Here is a 15,874-nt window from a genome sequence, read left to right as displayed (position 1 = left end):
TATTTCTAGCCTCTGGCCAGACAGTCTCTTTCTCTCATTCTTTCTCTTTTTCTCACCGCTGAACTCTAGTGGAGGTCAATGGAGTGTGTCTGTGATTTACAACGACCGTCACAGTCTTAGCGTGTGTGAGTCTATGTGTTTTGAAATAACACAAATTAACTACAACTGTCTGACTTTGTGACCCTGTCAGCCGGGACTTTATGTAGCTGCGATGGTTCACCTGTCCTGAAGCGGCCCGAAGTTTGCGAGGATATGCGAGAGCGAATCACTTCTGACGGACAGCAGAGCAGGTGAGTGCTGGGAATGATATGTGTTTCCACTCCGAGATCACTCAACCATCAAAAGCAGAAAAGCAAGGCAAAAGCATTGCAAGCTGTTATTGTCTGACATGTCTGTGAGATTTTGTTATTTGCCATCCACACAGTTTAGTGGCAGGGAAGTGGAGATTGTCTTATGTCATTTATTGTAGTTTTTTTTGTCACTTCACTTTTCAGCAAATATCTTGTCTTGCACTTGGCAAAGAGTGACATCTGTGTGTGAGAGGTTGTGCATTTTGCTTAAAGCAACACTCCAATTTCTTTTGGAAATAGGAATAACATCTCCCATAGAGCTAAACAGTTGAGTTTTACCATTTTTGAATCCATCCAGCCGATCTCCCGGTCTGACGGTAGCACTTTTAGCATATAGCATAGATGCTAAGCAATTCTAAAAGTGATTGCTTTTAGCTTTTAGCATAGATTGCTAAGCAATGCTAAAAGTGCTACTGCCAGACCCGGAGACCGGCTGAATGGATTAAAAAACGGTAAAACTCAACTGCACTGTAAAACATGTTTTGGTTTAACTTAAAAAAGCAAGTTACCTTGTTGCCTTAAAATTTTGAGTCCGTTGTAATAAAAAATTTGAGTTAATACAATGAAGAAGAATGGTTTAATAAACAGAAACTCAAAATAGTATGTTATCTTCACACATTAGTTGACATCAAAGTTGATTTGACAAAAGATAAAAAGTTGTGATAACAAATCATGAAAATATTTTTTTACAGTGTGTTTAACTCTAGGGGAGTTGGGAAAATAAGCCTATATTTCCAAAAGAAGTGGAGTTTTTCTTTAAGCAATACAGAGTCATTGCATCATTACCATTACACAGATCTGTGGAATACTTGGTTCTGATTGGTCAATCACAGCATCTGCAGTTAAATATTTGTCTATATTACAGTGACTGCTAAATTACATAGTAGTTGAACAGGCTGTGATATAGGCGTCGTATTCTTATAGGTAGATGTGGATCAGCTGATGCGAGCTTGACTGACGTGATCTGCCAGAACTAATGATTTGCTTTATCACAAAATAATAAAATAATTTTCATATTATTTAAATAATTTGATTTTAAATAATATAAATAAAAAATAAAAATGTATTTAGTTAATTATAATAGATAGATCACATTAGAATGACCGAACATGACCATCCAAAAATAAGGTAATTCAACCTAAGAGTTTAGGAAAGTTAGCAAAAAAAAAAAAAAAAACTCTGGAATTCTAGCTCTTGGATTTATAGCTGCAGGTTATGCAGGGAAATCTGCAGAAAGGTTTATATTTCATTTCATAAAGAGAATAAACTGGATAAAACTGTAGGGACATATTTCTCAAGGAGACTAAATATGGGAGATGAAATTTTAAACAAATGGCTCATTTCATGACATATTCATGAATGTGTGTGACACACACACACACACACACACACACACACACACACACACACACACACACACACACACACACACACACACACACACACACACACACACACACACACACACACACACACACAAAGATGTTCACTGGTACCTTATGGTTTTAATTTAGTCAGTGATTTAAACTCCTGTCATAATCCAGTAAAATCTAATTTAGGCATCTGAGCAAAGTTTCCAGACCTGAGACACACACACACACACACACACACACACACTGTACTTTATTCAAAGCACAGTCAAAATGGGCCAGTAAAAGGGAAAATGCAAAAAAAGTTGTTGTTTTTTAAGGTGAGGCGCTCTACTTTCATTGTAATAGGAATAATTGGGAAGCCGGAAATTCGTTATATGCCTACAAAAATTCTATATTGAATGCTATTTATTAAACCATATTTTGGACAAATAAATCTGCCCACAGGAAGTGTGGTAAAGTGTTGGTTTGGTGTGTTGCAGGTCCCCCCCCCCCCTTCTACACCAACTACCTTTGCACAATTTTGTAAAATTTTTATAGAGTTAGCTTTACAGTCTGTTCTTATAAATATATCAGCAGCATTTTAAGCACAGTGTGGCTTTCTCTGTCGCTCTCTCTGTCTACATCTCCCTGTGCCTTGAGTGAGTCCCAAGTTTATTGTGTAAGAGAGGAAAAATAAGCAGTATCTCTGTGGCAACCTTCTTTTGAATAATTCACCCTCTCTAACTCTAGAAAATGATGGGCTGGAATGAAAGAAAGAGAGAAACCACACTCTGTGCCATCAGAGGATGAACATGCTTTTACGTTCCACCGGTTAAAATCCACACCCACCCACACACACACACACACACACTCACACACAGACATGAAAAACCTCGTCTTCTCCTTACGGCCTTCCGTTACGAGATGGGAAACTTTAATGTTGCATTTGCTTTGAGGGAAAACCCTGACCGCTCCTCTGATCCTCTTGGCAGCTAAACTGGGCTGTGGATTGAAAAGTGAATGCTTGAAATGAGCCGAGTGTGGCTGAAGACATTTGTGGATTTATAGTCCTGATCCCCCACCCCGCTGCCGTCGCAGAAACAGACCAAACAGCACGGGTTACTAGAGAGGCATTTCATGCATTAGTGTGAGTGTGTGCAACTGGAGGATCGTCAAAGTGTGTGTGTGTGTGTAGTAGTTATGTTCAGGATAACATAGTATGTATACACCTGTACTGTATGCATAGAATATCCATAATTGTGTGAAGTACAGCACAGTTTACTATGTATGCCGCAATACATTGGACTTGACTTTGACCAAATAAATTACCACTGTGGTTTTCAGCATATCCTTTTTAAGTTGTTATGGGATCGGACTGCCTAAGATATATCGGAGTATTATAATGGATTCTACACTCCTGGTCACTATAATTGAGATGCAAAAAAAATCTTTGCATATGTGTTTCCAAGTGTGTCTGGGTATGTGCATATATGTGTGTGTTTGTGTGGTAGGCTCAAACTAAAGGCTTTGCTGTACGTTTGAAACTACATTTCAATATAGCATCTGCATTACTTTTTAATGTCTTTCTGACCCACTTGTTTCTGAGTTGCAGAGTCACAGTCATAGGAGTTACAGACAAAATTATTCTTTAAGGTGTTAGTGTCTTACACACTTTCTCTCTTCTTTTTCAGCAAAGTCAAGAGGATATCAAGAACTTAAAAGACTGATAAGATGCCTAAACGTAATGCCAAGCCTCATTTTTAGAGGTTTTGTATTCCCTGAAGATCAGCTTAATACCTAAGTGGTGCTGGTTCTTCCAACTTGTCCATGTGATTGAAACAACTTTTTCAGTAAATCTGCATTTGAGGTACTAGGGTTCACCAGGGTGCAGGACACCATATATTTATTAAGAGTCAGCACCGAATGGGGAAAAAAAATGTCTGTGTGTTCGATTGCTGAGCTGTGCAGAGATTAGTTAACTTTAAACGGCCTATTCTTTAGTATATCCTCTTCCATTTAAGCCCTCCGTTAAGAGGCAATGATTTTCTGCCAGGTTCAGTCTTTCTGCCAGGCGTGGATACGATCCCTCAAGAGGAAGCTGGGGACGATTAGACGTCTGTTACACCAGACCTATTAAAAACCCCCCAGTAAGAACCACATAAGGAAAAAAATAACAAAAAAACTTGACCTCTGCAAAACAACAATCACCTCATCCCCAGTTACAGACTGTTTGATTTCACAGTATTTTAAAGTAATACCTTGGATCTATAACTAAAATAAGGTCCAGGTATACAGAGAGATGTACTATACAGTAGCTATATATAATTAAATATGGTTACAGAACAGTGAAAATATCTCTTTGTGTATTTTTGCTAAGTGACTTATACTGTTAGTTCAGTTTAATTATTTCAGTTTTTATTTTCAGTGTTTTATAATTGATTTTAATATAAGAATGTTTGTGCTTTAAAAGTTACTGTTAAATTCTATAATTCAAATAGCATCTGTAAATTTCTCGGGTTCGGGCAAGTTATCTCGTGGCATTTTCATGTTTGATTTAAAATTGCAAATTGAAACCTTTATTTTGGCCACTTTTAGTTTTTAGTTAGTTTTTGGATGCTTTAAAATAAACTTAATTGGCACAAATATATTCACAAATACACACTTTTTTATGCTTGGCACGCTGAACCAGAAACACACATGCTGTGACCACATTATGTTCTTCTGTGTTTTCTACAGCTGAGGTGATCAAACCCAACACATATGGCATCCATGCTGCGGTGATGCTCGCAGTATCATTAGTCTGGCACTCCTACAGTGAAATCTGCAGGTACTTGCTTCTTCTAAATGACTTTCAGACCTCTAGTACGTCTGCATATGCTCTCTATTATAACAGGGGCTCAGAGGATTCGCTCCACATGTCAGAGTTCTTCCTGTTAGTTGTGACGCTGTGGGTGAGAGACCTGCACTGACTGCTAGATCAAGTTGTGCTCTAGGCACTACTGTGATGTTTTGCTTGGTATTTTACCCCTTCTGTGTTCTCACCGAGGGCTCTAATATCATTGCCAGTGGGGTTTGACCCCTCTGCAGATACAGTATGCAGAGTAAAGAATCAGATTATACTTTTATTAGGGTTTCAACTCTACATTCTGATTAGATGAGCCTGTTGAAAAATATTACTCCTTAGCTGTAAATTCTGAGAATGTGGACTTTTTGCAAGTTTCATTCTTGACGGTTTCGGATATAAAAGAGGTATGAAGCAGACACTTTGTGGAAAGAGCTTGCACCGGCACATCTGCTGTTATAAACAACCAGTGAATAATTGAAATAATAATTGAATATTTTGAAGCCAAATAGCTTTCTGTGAAGTTAGGTACAGACCTACATTTATGCCATTATTCACTGATAATATTCACTTCCAGTGAGCTATTAACCACTGTGAACAGAACATTGAGTCAGTGTGTTGAACTCGAAAACTGAATCAGTCATTTAGTCATTCACGAATAGATAATTCAGGCTGTATTTGTGAACCGAATCAACTGCTCCATTGGAACGATATGACTCAAAAGAATAGTTTGGTCGTGAATTTCACATTGTTACCATACAGTTTTGGCCTATTCCTCACGAGAATTGTATGGCTTCTAAAGACGTAGTATATTTAGCATGAGTCATATAGACCACTTTTTAAAAAGTGTACATGATAGTTTTATGGTGCTTTTGAGTCCTTTTTGAAGCGTGAAAGCTTTGGACCCCATTGTAATTGCATGGAAAATCTGTTAAATTTCTCCTGTTATATTTCTCAGAACAAAGTAACTAACTCATATGTCATATGAGTGACATTAGGGTGAGTAAATGATGACAGAACTGTTCTTTTTGGTTGAACTATTCCTTTTATCTGTAGTCGACAATTAAAAAAAGTAGTCATGTAGAAAGTTGGTGCCAGAGCGAACACCATCGGGCTCCTGCTTCAGAGAGCCTCATTTGTATCGTGAACATCATGAACGAAACTTGCAAAAAAAGGTTATTTTGTCTAGTCCACGTTCTGAGATTAGGACCAGAAGAGATGGTTCAGCATTCTCCAAAGGAGAGAAAATCATCAGAGCCACTATAAATCAAACTGGGTGAGGATGACATGAACAAGCTGCTCTGTGCTCAAGCTCTCCTCTTTTGTGTGTGGCTCTGGTAACAGAGCTATAAATTAGACACTGTGCTCTCATTGCTTGTCTAATATGGACCAGCAGTTCTGAAACCAATGCCCTATGGCTGTGAAATAAGTCCGAGAGGCTCGTTCATCATCTGGATTTTTTTAATCTGTTGAAATGGAGACTTATGTCACCGTTTGCTACTGAGTTCACTCCCGGATCACTCCGTGTTTGCTGCTTCAGTAAAACGCAAGTAATACAAGTTAATGTAAGTATATGACTAGTATATGCTTGTGTGAATGCAAATAGGGCAAGGACATGGGTGCATACTCACACACCACCAATGCTGTAAAGAAGGGAAATCCCAACTCAATTCCCGGCACCTGGTCCTCCCACAATATAAGATCATGTAGAACAGCAGCTGAATAAAGCCAGCCATTGTTCTGCTCTAAAGGCACCAAAAGTTTGGGGACAGTAAGATTTTTTTTGTTGAAAAAAGTATCTTATGATCACCAAGGATGCATGATAAAAAAAATAAAAAAAACAGTAAAAACAGTAATATTATAAAATACATTTGATTCCTGTGATGGCTAAGCTGAATTTTCAGCATCATTACTCCAGTCTTCAGTGTCACATGATTCTTCAGAAATCATTTTAATATGCTGATTTGGTGCTCAAGAAACATCTGGCACCAAACACGATACTGTAATAATTATAGCCACTGTACTACTGATTATAAAGTGTTTTATAATTGTGCTTTGTTTGAAATGTGATTTATTATGATATATACATATTAATAGTAAACTAGTGCACCAGTGCATTATTATTGGGACTTATATAGTATAATGTCATATGAAATAGATGCAAACAAACCAACCTTCTAGCATTTGTGTTGTGGGCGATATTAACCGAAAACTTGTGGGCTTTGCCTCAACAAAATTGGCCAATGTTATGTTTGGAAATTAGGAAATTGTGAAATGTCACTGCATGTGCTGGATTTGATAAAGAACATACTTTTTGAATACATTCTACAAGTGTGCATGTTTGTAGTAGAAATACAGCCTGGACATATCTTTCATGTTCAGATGGTCATTTATAAATATGAATACTCCTCTCCAATTACTAAGTAAAGCGTCCATTGATGGTAAGGCATTGGATGTGCATTTAAGAATCCCAGCGGATGTCATTTGGTTATTTTTCTCCTCCTTTTTTATCAATATAGCTCTGATATTTTGGCGCCTAACCAAAAGAATGAACAATAATGATAGTAGTTTGCTAAAACCTAAAAAAACCCCCTAAAAAACACCAGAAAGAGTATGCCAACCCAGCACCTTTTGATACTATTTTCAACATACTGTGATTTGAAGTGTACTAATCTATAAGCTTGCATATTATGTTAGATAGTATGCAGATTGGGATGTCTGGCCTGAGGTGTTATATGATATGTTCGTCTAACCCATTTTGGAAATCATACAGAAAAAAACTGTTTAAACCATATGAAGCTGTGCAGGGTCAACCTGGTAATGGCATTTCTACAAAAGCCAGAGGTTTAATTCCTTTTTATATTATAATACAGGCGTTTTGGTGTCTGCACCACTTTTATTGACCTATTTAGACCAATAATATGAGCTAGAAGGAGGCAGAGGCCGACTAGTGTGGTTTGGGAATGGATGAAAGTAGGGAAAAGGGAAGATGATAAAGAAAAAGAAGGCTTAGGGATGAACCATCAAGCACTTTATGGAAGAGTGAGGAGCAAAGCTGATTATACAGAGTCTGCTCTCTCTCTAAGTCCCTCGCTGGTTGTCTTAAACTTTTCTTCTCTTACTGTAAGCTATAATCTTTATTTCTTCCTTGTTTAATTTCTGCTCTTTCATCAGCCTTACTTGCACTTTACTGTCACGTAAGACACACACACACACACACACACACACACACACACACACTCCCTCTCTCTCTCCTCTTTCTGAGCTCTTTCCATGTGATTATACTTGAGTCTGTTCTTCACTCAGTCTCTGTTCCTCATCAGCTCTCTCTCTCTCTCTCTCTCTCTCTCTCTCTCTCTCTCTCTCTCTCTCTCTCTCTCTCTCTCTCTCTCTCTCTCTCTCTCTCTCTCTCTCTCTCTCTCTCTCTCTCTCTCTCCATAAGACTCTTATACTTTGAGCTCTGCTAACACAAAAGACTCCCATCCTGCTCTGCCTGTCATGGTGCCAGTTCACTCACAACTCTTCCCTGCGCTGCTACAGCCTGCCATCATACAGACTTCACAGCTCAGATTAGCATGTTTTAAAATGCCATTTTATCCCATGCTTCATATAAACTCATTACAGTTCTTGCAAGGCAGCACATAAATTAATATTGCTTAAACATTCTGGTTAGGGGTTTGTTTTAAATTTTAAAATGGTTATTTTTAATTTTTGTTTTGTTTTGAATTAACTATTTATGTATTTAAATGCATACATACATATTTTATTTCCTATACAACATTTAGTATAAAAAAAGCCCGTGGTGCCGGTTGGATGTCAATGACATTCATTGGTTCACAACGTCATTAGTTCTCAAGTGCGTAGTAACCAAATGTCATAATGTTGAACCTGCGTCTTCTCTCTTGCATGTATTTGCATTCTGAATGAAAATCTTTCTTTTCTTTATTACATCTATTTAAAACCAAAGTTTAAACCTAAGCTTACATTAAACTTTCTACCTAAAACACTTTTTTTTTTGCTGCCTTTCCTTCAGGAAATGCAAATCTAGTTACATATACTCTTATATACTATATTCTATATTCTTGCCCATCACAAGGCTGATTATAAGTCTGTTGCTTTAAATATTTGATGGGATTTCGTTCCCCTTTCCTCTTACATATTGGGCGGAACAAGTAATGTGCCTCGTAATAATGTGTTGGCACTGTAATTTATCCGAACGAGAAGTGTGAAGAAAGGCAGGAGGGCTAGAAAATGGGAAAAAGGGGTGGGCTAATGTGCCATTTCCATTTCGGAGGCCTTTTTTTGCATTAGCCATTAAGTAAATAGCTCAAGGAAAAATGGAGCTGCGTGCACCTCGTTCAGATCCTGCGGTGGCTGAATCATGCGGTACAGGTGACCGTGACGGTACAATGAAAGAACTGCGCTATCTACGGCTGTTGAATTAGTATGTTTAATATGCAGGAAGATTGAAATAGAGGGGAAGAGATGAGTAGGGAAATGAAGAAAGCCTTTGTGGTTTGTAACGTGTCTGAACTGAGCAGTGGTTGGACTGGGCTTGAACCCAGATTCAACAGAACCAAAAAATATGCGGTGAACCCTGATAAAAAGAAATATCTGTCCTGAGAGAATAGAAACATGTAGAAATACCTCTTCCTTTTTCCTACAGTGAAGGAAAATCCATACCGCTGCGTAGAAATGGTCCTTTTGCTGATAGGAGGTGTGACGGAGGGTGTTGTGAAAAGCTGTCAACAACGGTTAGGTTTCCGACGGGACTGTTATTTAAATGAAGAGGGGAAGATGAGGAATGGATTACAGAAGGATGCTGTTGTAAGACTTTAACAAAAGACCTATTGAGAACTCGGCCTGTTGTCTTGAAACAAAACAGAAAGATTGGTTTTTGATAGAGTGACTGTTTGGAAAATATGCCTCTTTCGCAAACAAGAAAAACAATGGAAGAATTTTAAATTTCGAATTTTGGCAAGCTTAGGGGTCATGGAGGCTGTCCCGGAAAACAAAGGACTGGTAATTTGAATACAAACTGACGTAAAGTATCTGACATCTATGTGAACGATTATGCTTCTTTCGGTGGTGTATTTAAACACAATCAAAGTTATCTGTCTGAACTAATGTGCTTATTTCAAAAATAACTCTTGCTAAACACACTTATATTCAAGGCTACACACTCTTCGTGGCAGTGATTATAAATGAAGAGTCGTCTGTGTCGGCCTTAATGGTGTTGGGGTGGGCCGTCCCGATATGATAACTCGCCTAATCAATCAGAGAGATTTTACTCTATTTTTTATACAGATGCAATCGCTCCTCAAAATGCATTAGCATAATGGGAGAGTGCTGAAGGAAGATAATGTGTGAATTTTTGGTGGGGAATCGAGAGAGAGATTGAGCGAGGCCATGCTTGAAAGACAAATGCCCTGCACACACCAAACAAAGTCTATGGATAAAAACGGGGCGTGAAAAGAACGATTAGAGATTGAAATGGATTATAATGAGGACTGGATCACTGTACGAGCATCGCTTAAGGAAAAAACATTTGCCGAAATATAGAGAATAAAATGCGTATTAGCTGCATTCATATTCTCGGTGATTTAACATCTGATATATAATGGCATCTGTTTTGCATATACATTAGCTATCACGAGCTGTACGATGTATGAAAATTGCAGAGGAGGCAGTTGGTCATTTACTCGCAGTTTGAGGCCGCAGAAGTGAGTAGATTAAAAACAAGTGAGTGTGTGTGTTGGAGTTTTTTTTTTTTTTGCAATTATGCGGAAAACATTCTGCCAGCTCTAAATCTTTCAGTGCTGTAGTTTAAAGAAGCTCCGCATCAGTGTTTGTGTCAGTGTGAGAAAGTGATGACAGGTAAATTAGCACTTAAAAATGACATTGACATTTCCACATCCTCCACACATCATTAACACATTTCCACATATTTAAATCAGTTGCGTCAAATATGGAGCAGCGCTCAGCCCGATCTCACGAGAAAGCAAGAAGCTGTGTGATTTTAGCACAAACAAGTTATTTGCATGGTCAAAGGTTTTCTAGCCAACGTTATAGGGATGGGAAGACCCAATAACTATAGGCAGGACTTCTGAGTCCGTTCTTAACTCTTCTCTGAGCAGATGAAGTGATTAAGGACCTCGTGGTCTGATCTGGCACATTGATGTGTGGGATTGTCATGTGCTTAGAGGATCATTAGGTGTGGTGGCCTCGTTTGTGTTAATAAAATGTCTCAGGAGAGTTTGTGTAATGGAATAATGGTTGTTGCGGAAACTCCGAGGGACCTCAATTAAGGTGATAAGCAAATGAAAATGAATCACCCACAATGGTCCGCCTGTGTACAGTAAACACCGGAAGGAAACAGGAAGGGATCTGACTGAGAGATTTTTTTAAAAAGGACATAAATCTCTATTACAGCATTTTCCCGAGCTATTTTCCCAAAGGTCTCTTGACAAAAAGGAGGATTTCAAACTTCCTCAGAGATAAAATGAGGAGGAGTAATAAATACTTCCAGAAGACTATGGCTAAATATAACTTGAGTTATGTGAGTTTGATAAACTAATGTGGATAAGAAAAGGCCAGTTCCTCTTGAGTTGATCATTCTGATTTAAAAGTGGCTCACAGACTTTTTTGATTTCTCACCCTCTTCTAATGTAATACTTGCTGTTGTGACTGTGTGTATTTGCATGCCACACTTAAAATGTATTTCAATAACAAAACATCTGAAGACAAATTAAGCCCAAGCTTTTCTCAGAACTAACATTTTTCCTCTTCGGTTCTAGCAAAATAGCCGCAGATGTAGTTCATCCAACCCGATCTCACAGCAATGCGTACATATTTTACAAGGTGGCCAATTCGTACAAAATCATACAACCTCAATCGTCCGAATTAGTACGATTTTTGCTAAATCGCATACAAAAATGTATGAATTCGTACGAATGGCCTACTCCTGACCCCGCCCCTAAACCTACTCATCACTGGGGTTTTGACAAATCGTGTCAATCTTACGAGTGAGGTCACATACGAATATGATACTTTAAGTGAATATTATTTCAATAATAAATCCCATTGGTTTTTATATTTTAAATCTTTATAATAAATTGGTTTGATTATTTTGTTAATGACATTAATAGATTTGTAAGTGTCTAGTGTCCAAATACTTTCTGTGACCTCTATATACAGTGAATTGTGGTCAACAGTCAATGTACAAACAAATAGAAGTAATAACTACTTGTATTTCAGCAGAGACAGCGGAAACGTCAGTACTTGAGACAGTAGCTGAAGGGTGTGTCTCTCAAAAGGATGAAGGAATGAGAGATTTGAAGGACCTCAGAGGCATCGCAGTTCTCAGGGTGTCCTGTTTCAGGAGGATGTCATTAAAAACTATCTTTTCCTGTCTCATCTGTCCAAGCTCTTTAAAAATGCTGTCACACTCACTCTCAAAAGAATGACATAGATACAGTACTAGTGTGCGGTTTGAGTGTTATTATATGTTTAAGGCTTTAGGGCCAGGTCGTGAAGGGGTCATAACAAGCTAGTGGTTGATTTTTGTTTTGAGTACTGGACAAATGATAAAAATTATGATTAAAATGTATTTTAATTACATTTATTTTAAGCGTCTATTGTAGATGTAGTTTAGTTTATTATTACCATTCAAGTTATTGAAAGTGAAATGCAGGAACACTTTCTTGTCTCACATTGCTTAGACAAACAGGTAATCCTGACCCATGCCATGTTGCACAAAGTTGGGATACTCAAAGAAAACTTTGCAATTTAGTTTGGTGTCCTAAACAACTAGCAAATTTCAAAAGTGTGACTAAAAAAGTCATGGCAATTAATAAAATCATGTATAGTCATGGAAGAAACAAGTAATTCATAAATATACAAGTCATGTATATTTATGAAGTCAATATTTTCTTTTCTTGTTTTGCTCTGAATAATTTCTTAGGCAAGAAATTACTTTGTGAGTGCGATAATCAAAAAAAATATTTTTAAAAAGCTTTTTCAAATCATAAAAAAAGTCATGGAAAAGTTGTGGAAATATTGTCTATACACTATTTTATAGACTTTTTTTGTGAGATTTTAAATCCTTGACTAAGAAATGACTGGAAAAGTCATGGAAATTCATTGGTCAGAAAATGTGGAAACCCTATAACTAAAATAAGTAGAAATCAGTCTTAGTGTTTAATCCTTCCCTTTGGTATTCTCTCCCTTGCTCTGTTTTTTAACAAATACAACACCTTTTTTCCCTTTATTGAGTATAATTGAGTATAATCGATGTCCCATAAATGCTTCATTTTTCACAAACAAGAAAGCAAAACAAGCAAAGAAGTGCTTCTCCTCCATCACTTAGACAAGGCGTTCTGTCAAAGTTCCTCCAGACTGTTTTATGGCGAGTCAAGACTGGTTCCATTAGCAATTAGAAGTGTTCAGTTTGGGACTCATTAAATTACTGGACCTCGTCTGAGGAGTCTGTGGTTACAGTATCCATCACAGGCCTACGCTCTATCTTTATGCAAAAGAGCCGAGCTCAGCCAGCGGGCTTCATTCGTCAGTGCTCCGGTGCCAGAGCGGGTCACTCTCTCCTGATGACTGATTTGTCTGCCAGCCGTACTGACTTGTAGGGTGAGCTTACGTCTCGCTGAATGTATATTCATAAAGAGGATGAATGAATTCAACAAACACGTATGCACACGCACGTTTCATGTTATTTGTCTAGATTGTGAATTATATGCAGAAAAACGTCTATTGGATCCTGAAACGAGTCCAGTAAAAAGTGTGCAGTGTCTCTTCTGGGAATTATGAGAGTCTTTAAATCACAACAGAGATCATCTCTTGAAATGTCTGCAGAATACGTAAGAACAAAGGGAAGAATGTTGGAACATCTCAACCTGCTAATTGTGCATCATAAATCCACGGATATTGTGGTAAGGATTATATGGTATTCAGACTAACACCTTAAACACCTAAACGTGGTTTATTGCACCGTGTGCAGACTTTAACATCCGTATGGTGCTTGTATGTTTAGAGAGACGGTGGCCACCTGAGAGATTTAACCACAAGAATAAGGATGAATACAGCATTCATAGGTGAGTTATATATACACCACAGACGTCTCTCTTTCTTTCTGTTTTGTGTGTTTGTGTGGGAGATCAGCCCAGTTGTGCTGAGACTGCCAACCCTCAAGTGTCTGTTACTGGAGCTGTGGTGTGCACGAGGCTTCTTGCATGTTTCTGTAACACTGGATTAGACTGCAACTGCCATGATCCATTTCCCAAATTCATTTCTAAAGGCAAAACAATACGCATTGAACAAGAACACATCAATGGCCAAAAATAAAAGCAATATGTGAACATATTGTGGATCATGTTGCCTGTGATTGGGAAATAAAGCAGAATTATGACCATATCCATGTGTTATTTAATAGTACTGCTACTACTACTGAATTTATAGTTCTAGAGTTATCGTTATTATGAGAACTTGAAGATTGCCTTCAGAATATTTAGTTTCTATGAAAACACACGTGGCTTTGCTAAGGGACAAAATACTTTATCACTAATTAAATAATGAACAATAAATTAATTAATGAACTATGTTAAATAAATTAATATTTAATACATTTCCTTTATAACATGACATGGTATAGTATGAATATTATTGGCTCTGATTTTTTTGGCAATGATTTTGCGTTCTCTCGCAAATGTTTTGCATTCCTCCAAGAAACTTTTCATTCTCTCGCAAAGAACACACAAGTTTTTAACGCGAACACAACGTTTCTCAGAGAAACGCAAAACATTTGCGAAAGAACGCAAAAGCATTGACTTATTATTATTATGTTCCTTTGAATAAAAGCATCTGCTAAATGCATGCATGGAAATGAGTTAATTTATAAAATAATGTCTTGAAAATGATTGAAGGACTAAGAAAGCAAATCAGAATACATCAGCTATATAAGTATAATAATATATGTATTGCTATTGTCTTCAATACTGCATTTATGCACCGGTAGTACTGACTGACATTTTGGTACCGTGACAACCCTAGTTTGGAACATAATAATGTAATTCTTATATTATATGAACACGCCATCAGTCTTTTAAAAACGGTAAGTTGTGTGTTCTAGATGTGTTTATTTATTTGTTCTTTCAGAGCTTGCCTTGCAGACAGAAGGGCACAAGGAAAGAAAAAAGGTTGAACTGGGCTGACCCACACGCAATTCCATTTTTCACTTGGCATTTCTCGGCAATTCTCCCTCTCTGTCTTGTTTTCTCTCTGATTCACAGTGGCATAGGGACACCACAGGACTGGCATGGTTTGCACTGCTGGCACGGGTCACATGGAAAGATAACACACGCATTACACACAGCAGCTCTCAGGACACACACAGCGTTAAACACCTAACAATAAGAACCACATCAACACTAGTGCAAACTAATCATTTAAAACAGCTCTTATATTTCAAATGTGGCTGAGGAACAAAGTTATGCCAAAAAACGCAAGAAAAAGTCTACTTATGTTTTTTAAAAGAGGCCTTTGTGCTTCAAGTGATTATAATGGGTCTATTTAATTTTCACCAGATGATTAAGATATTAAATGTCACTAATTATTATAATATTGCTAGATAAGTGTTTATTTGACTAATTTAAAGCATTTAAATAATTATTTCAGGATTGAAAAGGAACTTCTGATCTTTTTTCTGGTTTTCCGAGTGTCCCTCTCTCATGTCTGTTTTAGGATGGAAAATTGCTTTCTCTCTCTCTCTCTCTCTCTCCTGTGATAAAGCTGTTGCCTGTGCACTGGGAAAGTGAAATCCATCATGCGACGGAAAGGGTTTATTCCACCATTCCGCCCCATTGAGGCCCGTAACACGTATGTGCTCTCGCCGTGCATCATTTACCCACAACACCCCGCTCTCTTCCTTTTTGTGTCTGGTCTCGGTACCGTCTTTTGGCTCGCTGTAGCGACAGCTATGCTCGCATTGCAGGATTGATCTATTGTAGTCGTTGTTTTTTTTTGTGGGTAGTTTTGCCCAGCGCTGTTGGGTCTAGTTCACAGACATCAGCGGCTCCTTTATATTGTCAGACTCCCTTTGCATTGTTCCTGCAGGCTCTGCACGAACACATAAACCCACATGCACTTCTACTGCCAAGTGCTTGGTGTACTATTTCAACTTCTTTCTGACAGGATAACACTTTGCTACCACTTTCGAGGTTTTTCTAAGGAGACAGAGAGGAATCTGCGGAGGAAGGTGAAATGATACTATGTTGCTGCGAGTGCCGAAGTCAGATTTGAGCTGCTTTGGTTGATACATTGAG

At 37.9% G+C, this 15,874-nt stretch overlaps 2 protein-coding genes across 12 annotated transcripts in view; one reads left to right on the top strand and one right to left on the bottom strand.

Moving 5' to 3' along the window:
• Window positions 1–15,874, top strand: part of LOC306989739 (uncharacterized protein) — a 95,589-nt gene that overhangs the window by 23,480 nt on the left and 56,235 nt on the right. For 9 of the 11 annotated variants that reach the window (XM_079595692.1, XM_079595690.1, XM_079595688.1 and 6 more), the window contains 5 exons: window positions 191–290; window positions 3,394–3,443; window positions 4,439–4,529; window positions 13,410–13,486; window positions 13,588–13,648. In XM_079595692.1, the coding sequence (XP_079451818.1) occupies window positions 13,433–13,486; window positions 13,588–13,648 (115 nt within the window). In that variant the 5' untranslated portion in view covers window positions 191–290; window positions 3,394–3,443; window positions 4,439–4,529; window positions 13,410–13,432. Of the gene's footprint in view, window positions 1–190; window positions 291–3,393; window positions 3,570–4,438; window positions 4,530–13,409; window positions 13,487–13,587; window positions 13,649–15,874 lie in introns of all 11 variants that reach the window. The other 2 variants (XM_079595689.1, XR_013795707.1) reach the window with 2 other exon arrangements.
• LOC306989738 (heparan sulfate glucosamine 3-O-sulfotransferase 3A1) overlaps window positions 1–15,874 on the bottom strand; it is a 32,041-nt gene that overhangs the window by 7,300 nt on the left and 8,867 nt on the right. The gene's annotated exons all lie outside the window — the stretch shown is intronic.

The sequence above is a fragment of the Phoxinus phoxinus genome, assembly GCF_949152265.1.
Source record: "Phoxinus phoxinus genome assembly, chromosome: 21".
NCBI lineage: Eukaryota > Metazoa > Chordata > Actinopteri > Cypriniformes > Leuciscidae > Phoxinus > Phoxinus phoxinus.
The sequence above is the reverse complement of the archived record's forward strand: the minus strand, read 5'-3'. Positions and strand labels throughout refer to the sequence as shown.